Here is a 12,716-nt window from a genome sequence, read left to right as displayed (position 1 = left end):
TATTCGTTTAATTAGGTATTTTTAGTAATTAAGTATACTACGTAAGTACATTCATCTTATTAAGTACTTTTAGTAGTTAAGTATACTATGTAAGTATATTCGTCTAATTAAGTAATTTTAGTAATTAAGTATACTGTATAAGCATATTCATCCGATTAAGTATTTTTAATAAATTAGTATACTAGTAACTAATATACACTAAATAATTATTTTTTAATTTTTCTAGTTTTTTAAGTAATTAAGTATACTGTATAAGTATACTCGTCTAATTAAGTATATTAAGTGATTAAGTACGCCATATAAGTATATTCGTCTGATTAAGTATTTTTAATGATTAAATATATTAGTAATTAAATAAATACACCTAATAATTATTTTTTAATTTTTTTAGTTTTTTAAGCAATTAAGTACACTATATAAGTATATTCATCTGATTAAATATATTAGGGATTAAGTTATACTATATAACTAAGTATTTTTAGTAATTAAGTATACTATATGACTATATTCTTCTAATTCTAATTGAGTACTTTTTAGTAAATAAGTATAATAAGCAATTAAGTATATTACTATACAATATATTAATATCTAATTAAGTATATTTTTAGTGATTAAGTATACTAAAAAATTAAATATACTATACAATTTTATTTTTCTAATTAGTGATTAAATCAATTCTTAATATTTAAATCTAATTTGTTAGTATAATTTAGAAATTATTCTTACAAATTGTCCTAAATACTCTAATAATTTATTAAATATAATAAAACAATTACTTATGTATAACAACTTGTACTGCTTGTTTAATTAATAGTTTAAAAGCGAATAAAATAATTAATTTAAAGATTATATTATTATTATTTTAGAAAAAGTTTGAAAACTAAAAATTCTACTTCTCAATTTTTCTTATTTATTTGGTATTTATATATATTTGCATGTACATAACACAAAAAAATTTTTAATATTTCAATGCAAACATTAATTTTAGAACATTGAAATATAAAAATGAAATAAAATATAAAAACAAAAGAATTTGAAAAATAATGTTTTACAAGCAATGTTATATTTACTCATTTATTTATTTATTTTTTTTAAATAAAATCTAAATAAATTAACTTTTATGTATCAAAATTAAACGACGAAAAAAAAATTGAACGATTTGAACGATAAACGATGACTAAAAGTATTAAATTCAATTAAAATGCATAAATGATTTATTTTTTCTTCTTCTTCTTTTTTTTTTTTTTTTTTGTCAATTTGTTAACATAAATCCATAATTTAATTTTTCATTTATTAAAATCTCTCTCCTCTCCCAAAAAAAAATAAAAAAAAAAAAAAAAGTAAATAAATAAAGAAAGAAAGAAAACAAATGATAATTAAATGATTAATTTCGAAAACAAATAATGGATAATATTTATAACTAAATCTGATAATAAAAACAATACCCATACTTATGAAAAATTTTCGCTCTATAAATTGTCAAACTTATCATTATCAGTTAAACTTGTTTCAATGGAATGTTAGAAAAGCAATTGATAAATATATTTGCTCTATAAAAGAAACAGTGTGAAATTTCCGAAAATTTGATATCATTTCAATAATGATAGAAAAAGGAAATTATGCGAAACAATGCGCTGTTTCTTTGAAATTGAAATTTCAACTTGAAAGCATTTATTGTTGATGTATGGATGAAAAGAGTGAATGAAGAAATAAAACCTTCCGCCTTTTCAACCCGATCTGTCCCCCTTTTTCATTTACTTCATACCTCTTTCTATTTCACCTCTGTCCCCTCTGTCCCCCCTGTCCCTTGTGTCCCCCTCCCCATTTCATTTTCTTGTCGTTCATCCCGAAATTAGACAAGGTCATTTCATCAAATTCAATTATACAAATATTTTACATTACACTATAAAAAAGTCAAAATTCATCTTTTTTTTTTCCCTCCCTCTCTCCCTCTCTCTCTCTCTCTCTCTCTCCTATCTTTTCTTAGTCTATGCATGAAAATTAATTATATATCATTTATTATAAGACAAGAATGGAATAGTAGTAGCCTTATCCAAACATCAGTTATATTTGCCATGATAATCAGCCATTTTATATGTTTGACCTTTAATCTGTTCATTTAGTTTAAATTCATTTCATTTAGTTAAATTATAACTTTCATTTTAAAAGTTTTTGCATTCCATTTAATTAATCAATTAAATATTCCAATAATTAGTCCATTCTCTTTTTTTTTTTTTTTTTTTTTAAATTTGTAATTTTTAATCAATTGCTAAAATTATTTGCACATAATTAATTTTTTAACATTATTTATTTGTTTTTTTTTTTTTTTTTTTGAAAGTTATGATATATTTTTTAAAGTTTATAAATTTTTAAATTAAAATTTTTTTTTAAAAAAATTATTTAATCCCAAAATGATTTTTGATTATTTCGAAACTTATTCTACTAAAATAAACAATTTTCATTACTTTTTTCTGCTTTCTTCTTCACTAAAATGTTGTTGCTTCTTCAAAATTGAATAAATATTAAAATTTTCAAATGTTTTATAACTAATTATCACTTACTATTTTATATCATCTTTTATCAGTAATTAATTCCCTAATTACAGATCATTGTGCTAACTATATTTGTTAAAACGTTGCATTTTAAACAAAATATTTGGATCAAATTTTAAAAATTTATCAGGATTTCAACAAAAATTAAATCTTAAACCATCTGTATGTGATAAATGAATATCATAATACTATAATACAGTAATAAATCATCAGCAAAAATGATAAGTTAAGCAAAAACTTATCAATGATAAGTTTATCTAACTTCAATGATATAAATAATTTAATGCTATTTTAACTGAATAGCATTCAATAGATTATAATATTAATTAAAATACCACTGCTTTATAACATCAAGGAATAAATTTAAAAATTTTTACACTTCCATCTGAATAGCTGTAGATTTAACTTACTTTAGTAATCATTAAACCTAAATAATATCTATCATCTTTGATACAACTTACAAAAAAGCTTTTAGTATAATATAATAACCAATCTCATAATCACTTTATTATTACTGTTATTATTATCATTATTATCATTTAGCAACTTTTTGTTATCATTAATAGTATATAAATGAAAAATATGTTTATTAAACATCGTACATAATTGGCATCCCAATTATTCTTTCAAGATTTATGAAATCGAACCATTATCAATTAACCAAAAACTTTTCAACCTTTCCTTTGATCAGTGAATTATCACTCTCTCTCTCTCTCTCTTTCACCATTTCACTTACATTAGTAGAAATTCAATTAACACCACAACTATAAGGATATTTCAGTGTCGGGGTGAAGAGCATCAACAAAACTTGTTCCTTCCCGCATCACTTACCACCGTCATCTCAATCTTCTTTTCTCTCTCTCTCTCTCTCTCTCTCTCTATTTGAAATCAACCGTGAATTTGCTGAATTTACAAAATGTTATGGTGAAAAGCATACACGCTTTCAAATAAAGATTAACTGGCTATTTAAATCTTTTCCTTCAAAAGAAAAAAAAATCATTTGCTAAAGCTTTTTGAACACATTTTTATTTCTAATGAGAAATTGAACAAATGCATACAAAAATCATGAAAAAGAAACAGATTAACAAACATGATGCATAAATAAAACTACGCCCGTATCAATTTTTAAGCACCTTGAATAAAAGTAATGAGATGGAAATGATAGAATAGAATGAAATTAAAATATTTCACAATATATAATATCATTCGTTTAGGTCAACTGAGAGCATAAAATCACATTTAGAAACCACTTCAAAAATATCAAATGGATTAGTTGATCCTAAAATTTGAGAGGTGAAAATTTAACCATTTATTTGTCGAGAATCTTCCTGAAATGAAATACTTATGCATGAAATATGAGAAAAATTAATTTATTTACATAGCTAAAATATTAAAAAAAAAAAAAAAAATTATTTGTGCATTACTTTTGTATGGAATTGTCCATACTTTTGAAGAATCTTTGTAAATGTTGTATTCCATCATCTAAATTATTTGCATTATACAGTCGAGGTTTAATCCATGCTGGAAGATCCTGCAAAACTTCAACATTACTGAGTGATAATATATTCAATAAATGTAAGTAATATTTCAGCTTTTTTATTTCGACAAAAATTATAACTACTAAAATTATGAGCAATGCTGACTTTAACTATTCCATAAATATAACTGAACTGAAAGATGCACAACTTCCTTTATCAAAATATTTCACTCATGAATTCCATTTATCCTAGTCTTCTCTAGTGAGAGTTTTTGTTTACAGCATGAAATTACCGAAATTTGATCAATTAAAAATAAAAAAAAAAAATGATTTGCTCAAAAATAAGTGAAAAGTATAATTACTTACTCTCAAAATTCGTTCACTTTTATACCTTAAATCAATCAACACAATTGCTGCATAATCGTTACAATGGCGGATTACACGACCAATGGATTGATTGATAGCATGCATGCATTTCGATTCATAATACTCAGTATCACTGTTTGGACCAAATTCACTTTGCATAAACTAAATTTTAATTCTATTATCAATTTATCAGAATAAAATATCAAATTCAGAATTTCACTCATTGAAAAAGAACTTAGCATCAGATTCACTTTTTTTTTTTCTTTTTTTTTCAGCATAAAAATGCATTATTCCCAGCTTTATATTCCATTATTAAGATATACGAACAATTTTTGATTGTAAACATTAAAATTCATTTAGCATTACATTTTAAATCAATCAATCCAATTGCTACTAACTGTTACAGTGGTAGATTACACGATTAATCGATTGATTGACAACGTTTTAACAGAAATCTGTCACTTGCCTTATTTAATTTCATGCTTTCAAATAAATTTCACTTTACTTTCTCTCTCATTGCTCCCATATAATTACATCATCCTACAAAGACTATATAAAATCATAAAAAATACTTTCATTTTCTCTTTTACAATAATATTCTGATTATTCATATATGGTAATCCAATGACAACAACTGTACGTCCCAATTCATCCGAAAAATTAATTCCTGAAAATGAATTGTGATTATCTTCACCCTATATATTATATTCTTCGTAGAAAAATCAGCTTGCAGTTCTGTTGATAATGCTGATATATCTGATATACAAGATTTATCAGAGATAATATTCAAAAATAATGAACATTAAGCATTAATTTTCTAAACTAAAAATATGCAGAGTTTAGCTGAAAGCAGTATATCTTTACAAATTGACATTAATATGTCTACTTGAATTTTAATCAGAAATAACACATTTAGGAAAAAAGTAAAAAATATAAAAAATAAACCTTCACTTAATTTTCCACCAACTACAGCTAACAATAAAGCACCTTTTACAGTTCGAGCTAACTTTGCAAATTCATTAAACAAGCCAGAGAAACTGTTTCGCCGTTCAATGAATAATGGTTTAGCCTTCTGAAAATTCCATAATATTCTTTAGGAAAATGAAAAAAAAAAAAAAAAATCCGAATATACAAAATGTTTTGATTAATTTTCTAATCATTTCAAAAAAAAAAAAAAAAATCTAAATTTAAATCCCATAATCATGAATAATTTAAAAGATAGCATAGCACAGTAGTCGGAAGTTCGAAAGACAATTCAGGTAACTTTTCTTATTCATGTAGTGAAAAAAACATATTCGATTACCCGTAAAGCATGTATAGTTGTTTTTTTAATAAATTCTTCCAAATAGGCATAGCTTGGAAAGAATACGATCATTCCATTTGGAACTGCTCCGGCAATCCGTTCTAATGTCATTACCAAAAGATTTAGGATTGCTTGAGTTTCTCGTTTACCATGTGTAAATATCAATTTCATATTAGATACATTTGCTGCAATAATACAAAAATAATTGTAAAAAAAGCACTAAAAGTATTATAAAGTCAATTTTTAAGCATTATTAAATGTTTGGTGCTCAAATAGTCAAAGCACACTGCGCTCCTTACTGCGACATACCAAAAAGTACAAAAGTAAAGAGATTAAAATAATCGATCCTAACAGAATAAAGATTTAAAAAATTTTTTTCTCTAGATTAAAACTACAACTTATAACCGATACTGCATAATCAATTCTGCACTCAGTAATAATTCACAACTTACATGAATCAGATGATTTCATCCAATACTTAGGCTTAATTTCAAAATGAATCTTTGCTACTTAGATTCAAAAAGGATTTCTTGAATAACAGCTTCCTCAATAATACGCAATAAACAAAGTATATATGTATATATATGCTAAAAAATGCAAACTTATTGTTAGAGCCAATAACTGATTATCCTTTATCACATGTCCAAAAGAACGGCGGATAAGATCCTTGCTTGGGTCAACCTAAAAATTTAGAACACAGCGTTTAATTAAAACTAAAGTATAACAATTCATCGAAAACAACAAGTGATTTATTTCTAGATTGCGCAAACCATTTCTAGCAAATCAACGAACTTTGCAACACATGGTAAGTGAGCGTATCAAGATTTCTGACGGTTCCATAGTACCACCAATTAATATTAAAGATCTGCACTGTTTAATTATATCACCGAGTTGAGAAGCTGGATTGATAAGATAATAACTTATTCTGCAAATCATTAAAATGAAATTTATTAAATGACACTCCACTGTAATCAATGAATTGCTAGATTTAGAATGCTATCTAATAAATCTGACTGAAAGATGCACGGAAATTAACAATTTAGCAACTGATAGATAAAACTGCTTGAAAATCTGAATTATAATATCTATTTATCTTAATGGAAAGCACATATCTCGACAACAGCTATGGTAATAGTTTGGGCGATAAAACAAAAAAACTCTGAATACGAGACATTATCCAAGGAAACAATAATTATCCAGAACTCGAGAATTTAAAGTAATAAAGAATAAAACTTAAGGAATAAATAAATCAAGATAAATCAAGCAAAACGACATGTTCAAAAAAAGGAAAAGAAAGAAATCATTACCTGGCTTCATCCTTCCCGGAGGAACATTCTACTATTAATCTACCATCCTTATAATTCAGCATTAGCATTTGTAAAAACTGTTGGAATGCACACAATGCAGATGCAATTGTTCGCTCCTCAACCAGTGGTTGACTAGTTGAACAAGCTGAAATTTCATTCCATAAAAATTTGACCATCCGAAAACGAATGTTCAGCGAGAATATTTCTTAAAATCATAAAAAATAAATGAAATATCCCTATAATCATGGAAATCGTAAAGCTGCTCCGTAAAAATGTGGAAATTTCAAGTAATCATGATTTAAATACTAATCATGATTAGTTATTCCTGGATTTTGATTATATTATGTATATTTATATTTTCAAAAATAAGTTAAAATCCGTATTAAAATAAATATGAAATGAACTTTAACAAACCGGATTCAAAAATGTTTTGAGATTCATTCGAGGAATCTTTTGTGCGAAGTAAATGCTCTACCCGGAACTCATAAGTAGAATCAACTTTCTTGTTGTGCTGTCCATCCAAACGTTTCGAAAACTTGCTCAACTTCATGATTAAGTGAGTTTCCTCAATATATTTTAATAAAATGTCCAACTTATATTGCGCAAGATAAGCCTGAAAGTGTCGAATGTTATTGAAATTAAATAAGTTACTTAATCATTATTTCTTAGCAAATTGCTGATATAAATCATTATTTCTTAGGAAATTGCTGATATAAACAAAAATACATCCATAATATTTGAATGTAATTGCATTCCATTCGTTGGTACCTACCCATTAGTACCAAACTGTAATCATATTAAACGGCTAAGTTATATATGACATGTGATGTGTTTCCTTTTGCTTTGTGAACTAATGAATTAATGATAAGAGATTTTATAGAAATAAATGTTAATAGAACTGCAGCAAATTGTTCTTATCAAGAATACTTAAATTACAAAAAGAAAAAAAAATCTCTATAAAATCTCTATTCAGGTCTTCAATCAGTGATAAATCAGATTTGGAATTTTCGGTTTGTACGAAATGTAATAATCCAATTTAGGCAATATAGGCCAGTCAATAACCGATTTATATTTTACTAATGTAAGAATTATATAACCAAAGTTGCTAATCAAACATATTTCAATTTAGTGCTTTACTAATTTTCTCTACCATTAACCTATAAAGTATTAATTTTACATCCTTAATAACAAAGAAAAAAAGTCCATTTTTATCAACATACTTTACCAGCAAATGACGTCATTGTTTCAACAAAATCTTTATTCTTATCTAATGCATGATTCATATACGCCAATAACAAATCTACAATGGTCGATAACTGCCGCAAATATTTCTTATGCACCGGTGTCAGTCGACTTTGAAAACGATTTAGATAAACACTAGAAAAATAAATAATACATTTGTAAATTATATAACTGTGAAACGTATAAAATATTTGTAATTATTTAATTGTTAGAGTTTGTGGATTAAATAAAATAAGAATTTCTTAATATTTCACTTTGTATAATTACAAAAGAAAATACACGTAAGAAAATGATTTGGTTTTATCAACTTCTAAAGTATGTAATGTTATTATTACGCTTGAGAAATCGATAATTTTGCTTACTCTAATGTTGAAAGCACAGATTTCAATTCCTTTGCGTGTAGCGTAACAAAATGTGAATTCGTAATTGTTTCTAGTAAATTATGAGCTTCATCAATAACGATAACGTTACCCTTCAATTCAATTCCCCAAGCTTTTCGTGCTTCTTCTTGAAATAAAATCTGCAACTTACTGCTAAAACTATTTGCAGTTCAAACATCGTCGCTTGAAATCTGTTTCGAAGTTATCATACTATATCTTTCAGCACATGTTTTACGAAGTGACAGTATTAATATTGTATCACTTATTCATAACTATACTAGATAAAAAAATTTTCTAATATGTTTATACTATAGCACATAATTATGGATTGATGATTGAAATTTTATGTTATTTGTCATAAAATTTATATTATTTGTCATCACAGCATTCTTTTGTTTGAATGAGAATATAAACCTCAAATATATTCAATAAAACGATTAAGAGAGAACAACTAAGCACTGACTTATAAATGAAGACATTAAAAGGAAAATTCCAAAAACGAGACTAACTTGATATGGTAGAAGCACTAATTGTGAATAAGCTACTGACTTGCGTGATGCAAAGTACGGACAAGCTGAGATTTTTTTGCTATAATCAACTAACTGCGGTGTACTTGATAACTTTGATGCAAGAATTTGATCACAGAGATCTTCGATTGCATCACTTCTTGCAAATGGACAACTTCCTTTACATGCTTTTGCCACATACTGCAATTGTCTTCAAATCAGAAGTTTCAAGTTTCAAATGATTCTCATAGTAATTAAGTAATTTTCGCATAAAAGATGCAGGCCCAATATGATAACAGCCTTCGTGGAATATAATTTTTTGGTTATTTTAATCATTAACTGATATATTAAATGAAATTATTTTAATCATTAACTGATATATTAAATGAAACTGATATCACAATTTTTAAAGACATATCGGGTGATGATAAAATATATTACTGGTTTCATAAAGTTTTTAATTGATAATAGTATTAGCAATATATTGAAGATAAAAATATGTCTGAGTTTTGAGCTTGTGTAACTTTGTTCAAACAATTGTATTATACTATTAAGATACAAGTTAAAATTTAAAATGTTGAATTAATCGAGCTCCTGAATGAAGTGAATAGAAAAGAAAATGAAATATACTTTATCATCGTCATCTTTCTGGCGTTTTTCCGATGCTTTGTTATCACGCAATTCATTGCATCGTTCTGTCATAAGATTCGTTTTCTGTAAAGCACGAACCGATTCGTTAATGCATAAATGTTGCCTCGATCCCAACGTTACCACTCTTGGTTGAAATCTGAAAAACAGCCACCAACAATATTTAATCGTTGTTGCATGCAAAGTATCTATTTCTCTAATAATTCTTTTGAAATGCAACTTCCCGAGATTATCTTAGTAGACTGATTAGTATGCTAAGTAATTCACAACATGATGCATCTTAAAATAAAAAAACAAAAAAAAAAAAAACAGATAACCGTGTTTTCGTGATTTCTTCAGCAAATTGCAGCAACTGAGAATGTGTTCGTGTAGCATAAATTACCTTTGTACAGGTTGGAGTTGGCTCTTCAATTTTCTTTGCAAGTTGATCATTTGTAAAATCTTCATCCAGTATCTAAACAAAAAATATTACATTTATCAAGCTTCTCCACCATTAAGTATATGTCATCCCCTACAACTCGTATCAAATCTAATCCTTATAGTTTCGAACAATTTCCTCGAACCTTTTGATAGACTGTTAGTAAGTAATTGAATAACTCAGAAGAGTATATTTCTGAATTTCAAAATCTATCAGAAAATAAATAAATTATGACTTACATCATCTGTTTCATCATCATCATTTTTTCCCTCAATATCTTCATCATTCAATAATTTTCGCTTTCGTTCAACTGTTAAATTTTTTAATGCTTTTTGAATGCGTTCTTCTATTTTCTGATCGTTTTCAAGCTCACTGTAAAATTCCTTCGCATCCTCGACAGCTTTAACTTTCTTTATATGAGCATTCAACCAATCATCATCTATAATACATCCAGTCATCAAACTTCATTGGAAATAAATTATGCCTGATCTTACGCTGATCTAAATCACCACATGCTATACATAGTTGGATTATCTCAAGCTTATCTTTCTTTATTACCTGATAAAAAACATGACTACTATCACTCAGAATTTCTTCCCTAGATTTTAATAAATTTTCTGGTAGATAAATTTCATTCAGCAATATGTAAAACTCTATAAATTAAAAAACTACTTCTTTTTTTCTTTCCTAACGGAAAAAAAAAAGTATTTTTTGGAGTGGATGAAAAAAATTGTGAGAAGTCAAAATCATCCAAAACAGCATATATGGCAAGAAACTTAAATTAAGTAGATAATATTGCATGCAATCAAAAAAATAAAAATATATATATCTTCAAACTTATGATTAACATTATATAAAACTGCTTGTAAGCAGCAAAATACCACTAACTTTCTAAAACTTAGTTCACCTTTTCCAACATCTTCAACTGTTTTCAGTTGCTTCTCGAGATTTACTTTCCGTTCTGCTTCAAATGTCTCTAGCCAAGTAAGCGTTGCACAAATAATGCTCATAGATTTTCCCGTACCTGTAGGTGATTCTAATATACCAATTTTTCCTTCATTAATACACGAAATAATACTTCGCATTAATGATACCTGAATATCATATGGCTCAAATGGAAACGAAAATTCTGCCATGCCTGAAAAATATCTCTTTAAAAACAACAAATAGTCTGTAAAAAAAAAATCTAATCTGTGAAAAAAAAAAAAAAAAAAATAATTATCACCTATTAAGTAGCATTAAATAGCAAAATATTAAGTACCCTTAAGTATTAAATAGCAAACATATACTATTCAACGATATATTAGTATCAATGAAACATATACAGATTTAATATAAAGTAAAAATGAAGTCATAGATTTAAAATAGCAATCAAAGGTAAGCATATGCAAAGGTAAACACTATTACAAAGATTGAAATTAATATTAAAAAATTTTAGCTAAATTTAAAATTTCAATTGAACGATAAAAGGAAGAATTTCTGGAACAACTTTCAAGGTCAAACAGTTCTACTAACATAAATCACTTATTCTTTGTTTAAAAAAAATTTTTTTTTTTTTACTAAATTTTACTACATATGTACTTGCAAGTGAAACAGAATAAAAATTGAGATTTTTTTAAAAAAAAAAAATGTGAAAGTAAAAAAATTACTGTTTGGAATATAGAAGTTAAAGTTAATCGTAAAAATTTTTGCTAAGCCTAATTCAAAACTTAAATTAAATACCTTTAGCCGTAGAGTTACACTCACAATTAGGCCTAGGCTTTTTACCTAACTCTAGGCTTTATAAAATAAGAGCCATTTTGGTGTTTGTACTAAAGTAAAATATATTTGAAATTATCATTCCCGCAAAAATATATGTGACACACAAAGAGGACATCAAATAATGATTATTGGTTGATTGATGTTTCTATCTCTCGCCCTTTCTCTCTTCTCTCTCTCCCTCTCTCTCACAAATCTTGTCACTCCTTCTTGACAATCGTTTGTCTTTATATCTTTTCTTAATTTCATTCCCGTATGTCATTTCTTGACTTCAAAAAGATCGGCAAGGCAAGGACTAAATCAAAAATTAAATAAATTATTTTAGAACACTTCTGCATCAATCTGAATCCTCACTACCTCTAATCAGCAATCAGGAAAACATAATTAACCAACCGGATCTTTCTCCATACTGCTTAAATCTTTGATTCATTTCATCCATGAATTATTTTAAAATTAACCATTTGCAAAACTAATACATTGTTAAACATTGATGTCAACAATACATGTTATTTCCATAATTCTATTATTGATATCTACCAATTCAGATGATATCAACATTTATGCGCGAGAATTAAAAGCAATTTTTACATTTAACTTTTTCAATCAAATATTAAAAGGCAAATATAAAGTATAATAAACTTACAATATAAGCAATAGTTGCTCTCGAAAAATTATATATAATTATCGATATATTCATATTCCTTGCATCATATCCTTTCTTTTTTTTTTTTTTTTTCCCTTCTCTTTGTGCAAATACCT

At 26.3% G+C, this 12,716-nt stretch overlaps 1 protein-coding gene across 1 annotated transcript; it reads right to left on the bottom strand.

Moving 5' to 3' along the window:
• Positions 1-3,861: 3,861 nt before the first annotated feature.
• On the bottom strand, positions 3,862-11,209 carry Bma-chl-1 (helicase, putative; the record flags this gene model as incomplete). Its single annotated transcript, XM_043076146.1, has 17 exons — positions 3,862-3,880; positions 3,977-4,083; positions 4,396-4,557; positions 4,968-5,062; positions 5,341-5,467; positions 5,699-5,883; positions 6,301-6,379; positions 6,491-6,623; positions 7,006-7,150; positions 7,420-7,618; positions 8,226-8,382; positions 8,610-8,767; positions 9,137-9,334; positions 9,764-9,920; positions 10,099-10,235; positions 10,439-10,638; positions 11,107-11,209. 17 exons carry the CDS (start codon positions 11,207-11,209, stop codon positions 3,862-3,864), a joined length of 2,361 nt encoding a protein of 786 aa, XP_042932080.1.
• Between the last annotated feature and the right edge of the window lie 1,507 nt (positions 11,210-12,716).

The sequence above is a fragment of the Brugia malayi genome (genome assembly GCF_000002995.4).
Source record: "Brugia malayi strain FR3 genome assembly, contig: Bm_v4_Chr1_scaffold_001, whole genome shotgun sequence".
In the NCBI taxonomy this organism is placed as follows: Eukaryota; Metazoa; Nematoda; class Chromadorea; order Rhabditida; family Onchocercidae; genus Brugia; species Brugia malayi.
Note: the sequence above shows the minus strand (reverse complement) of the source record. Positions and strands in the feature narration are given on the sequence as shown.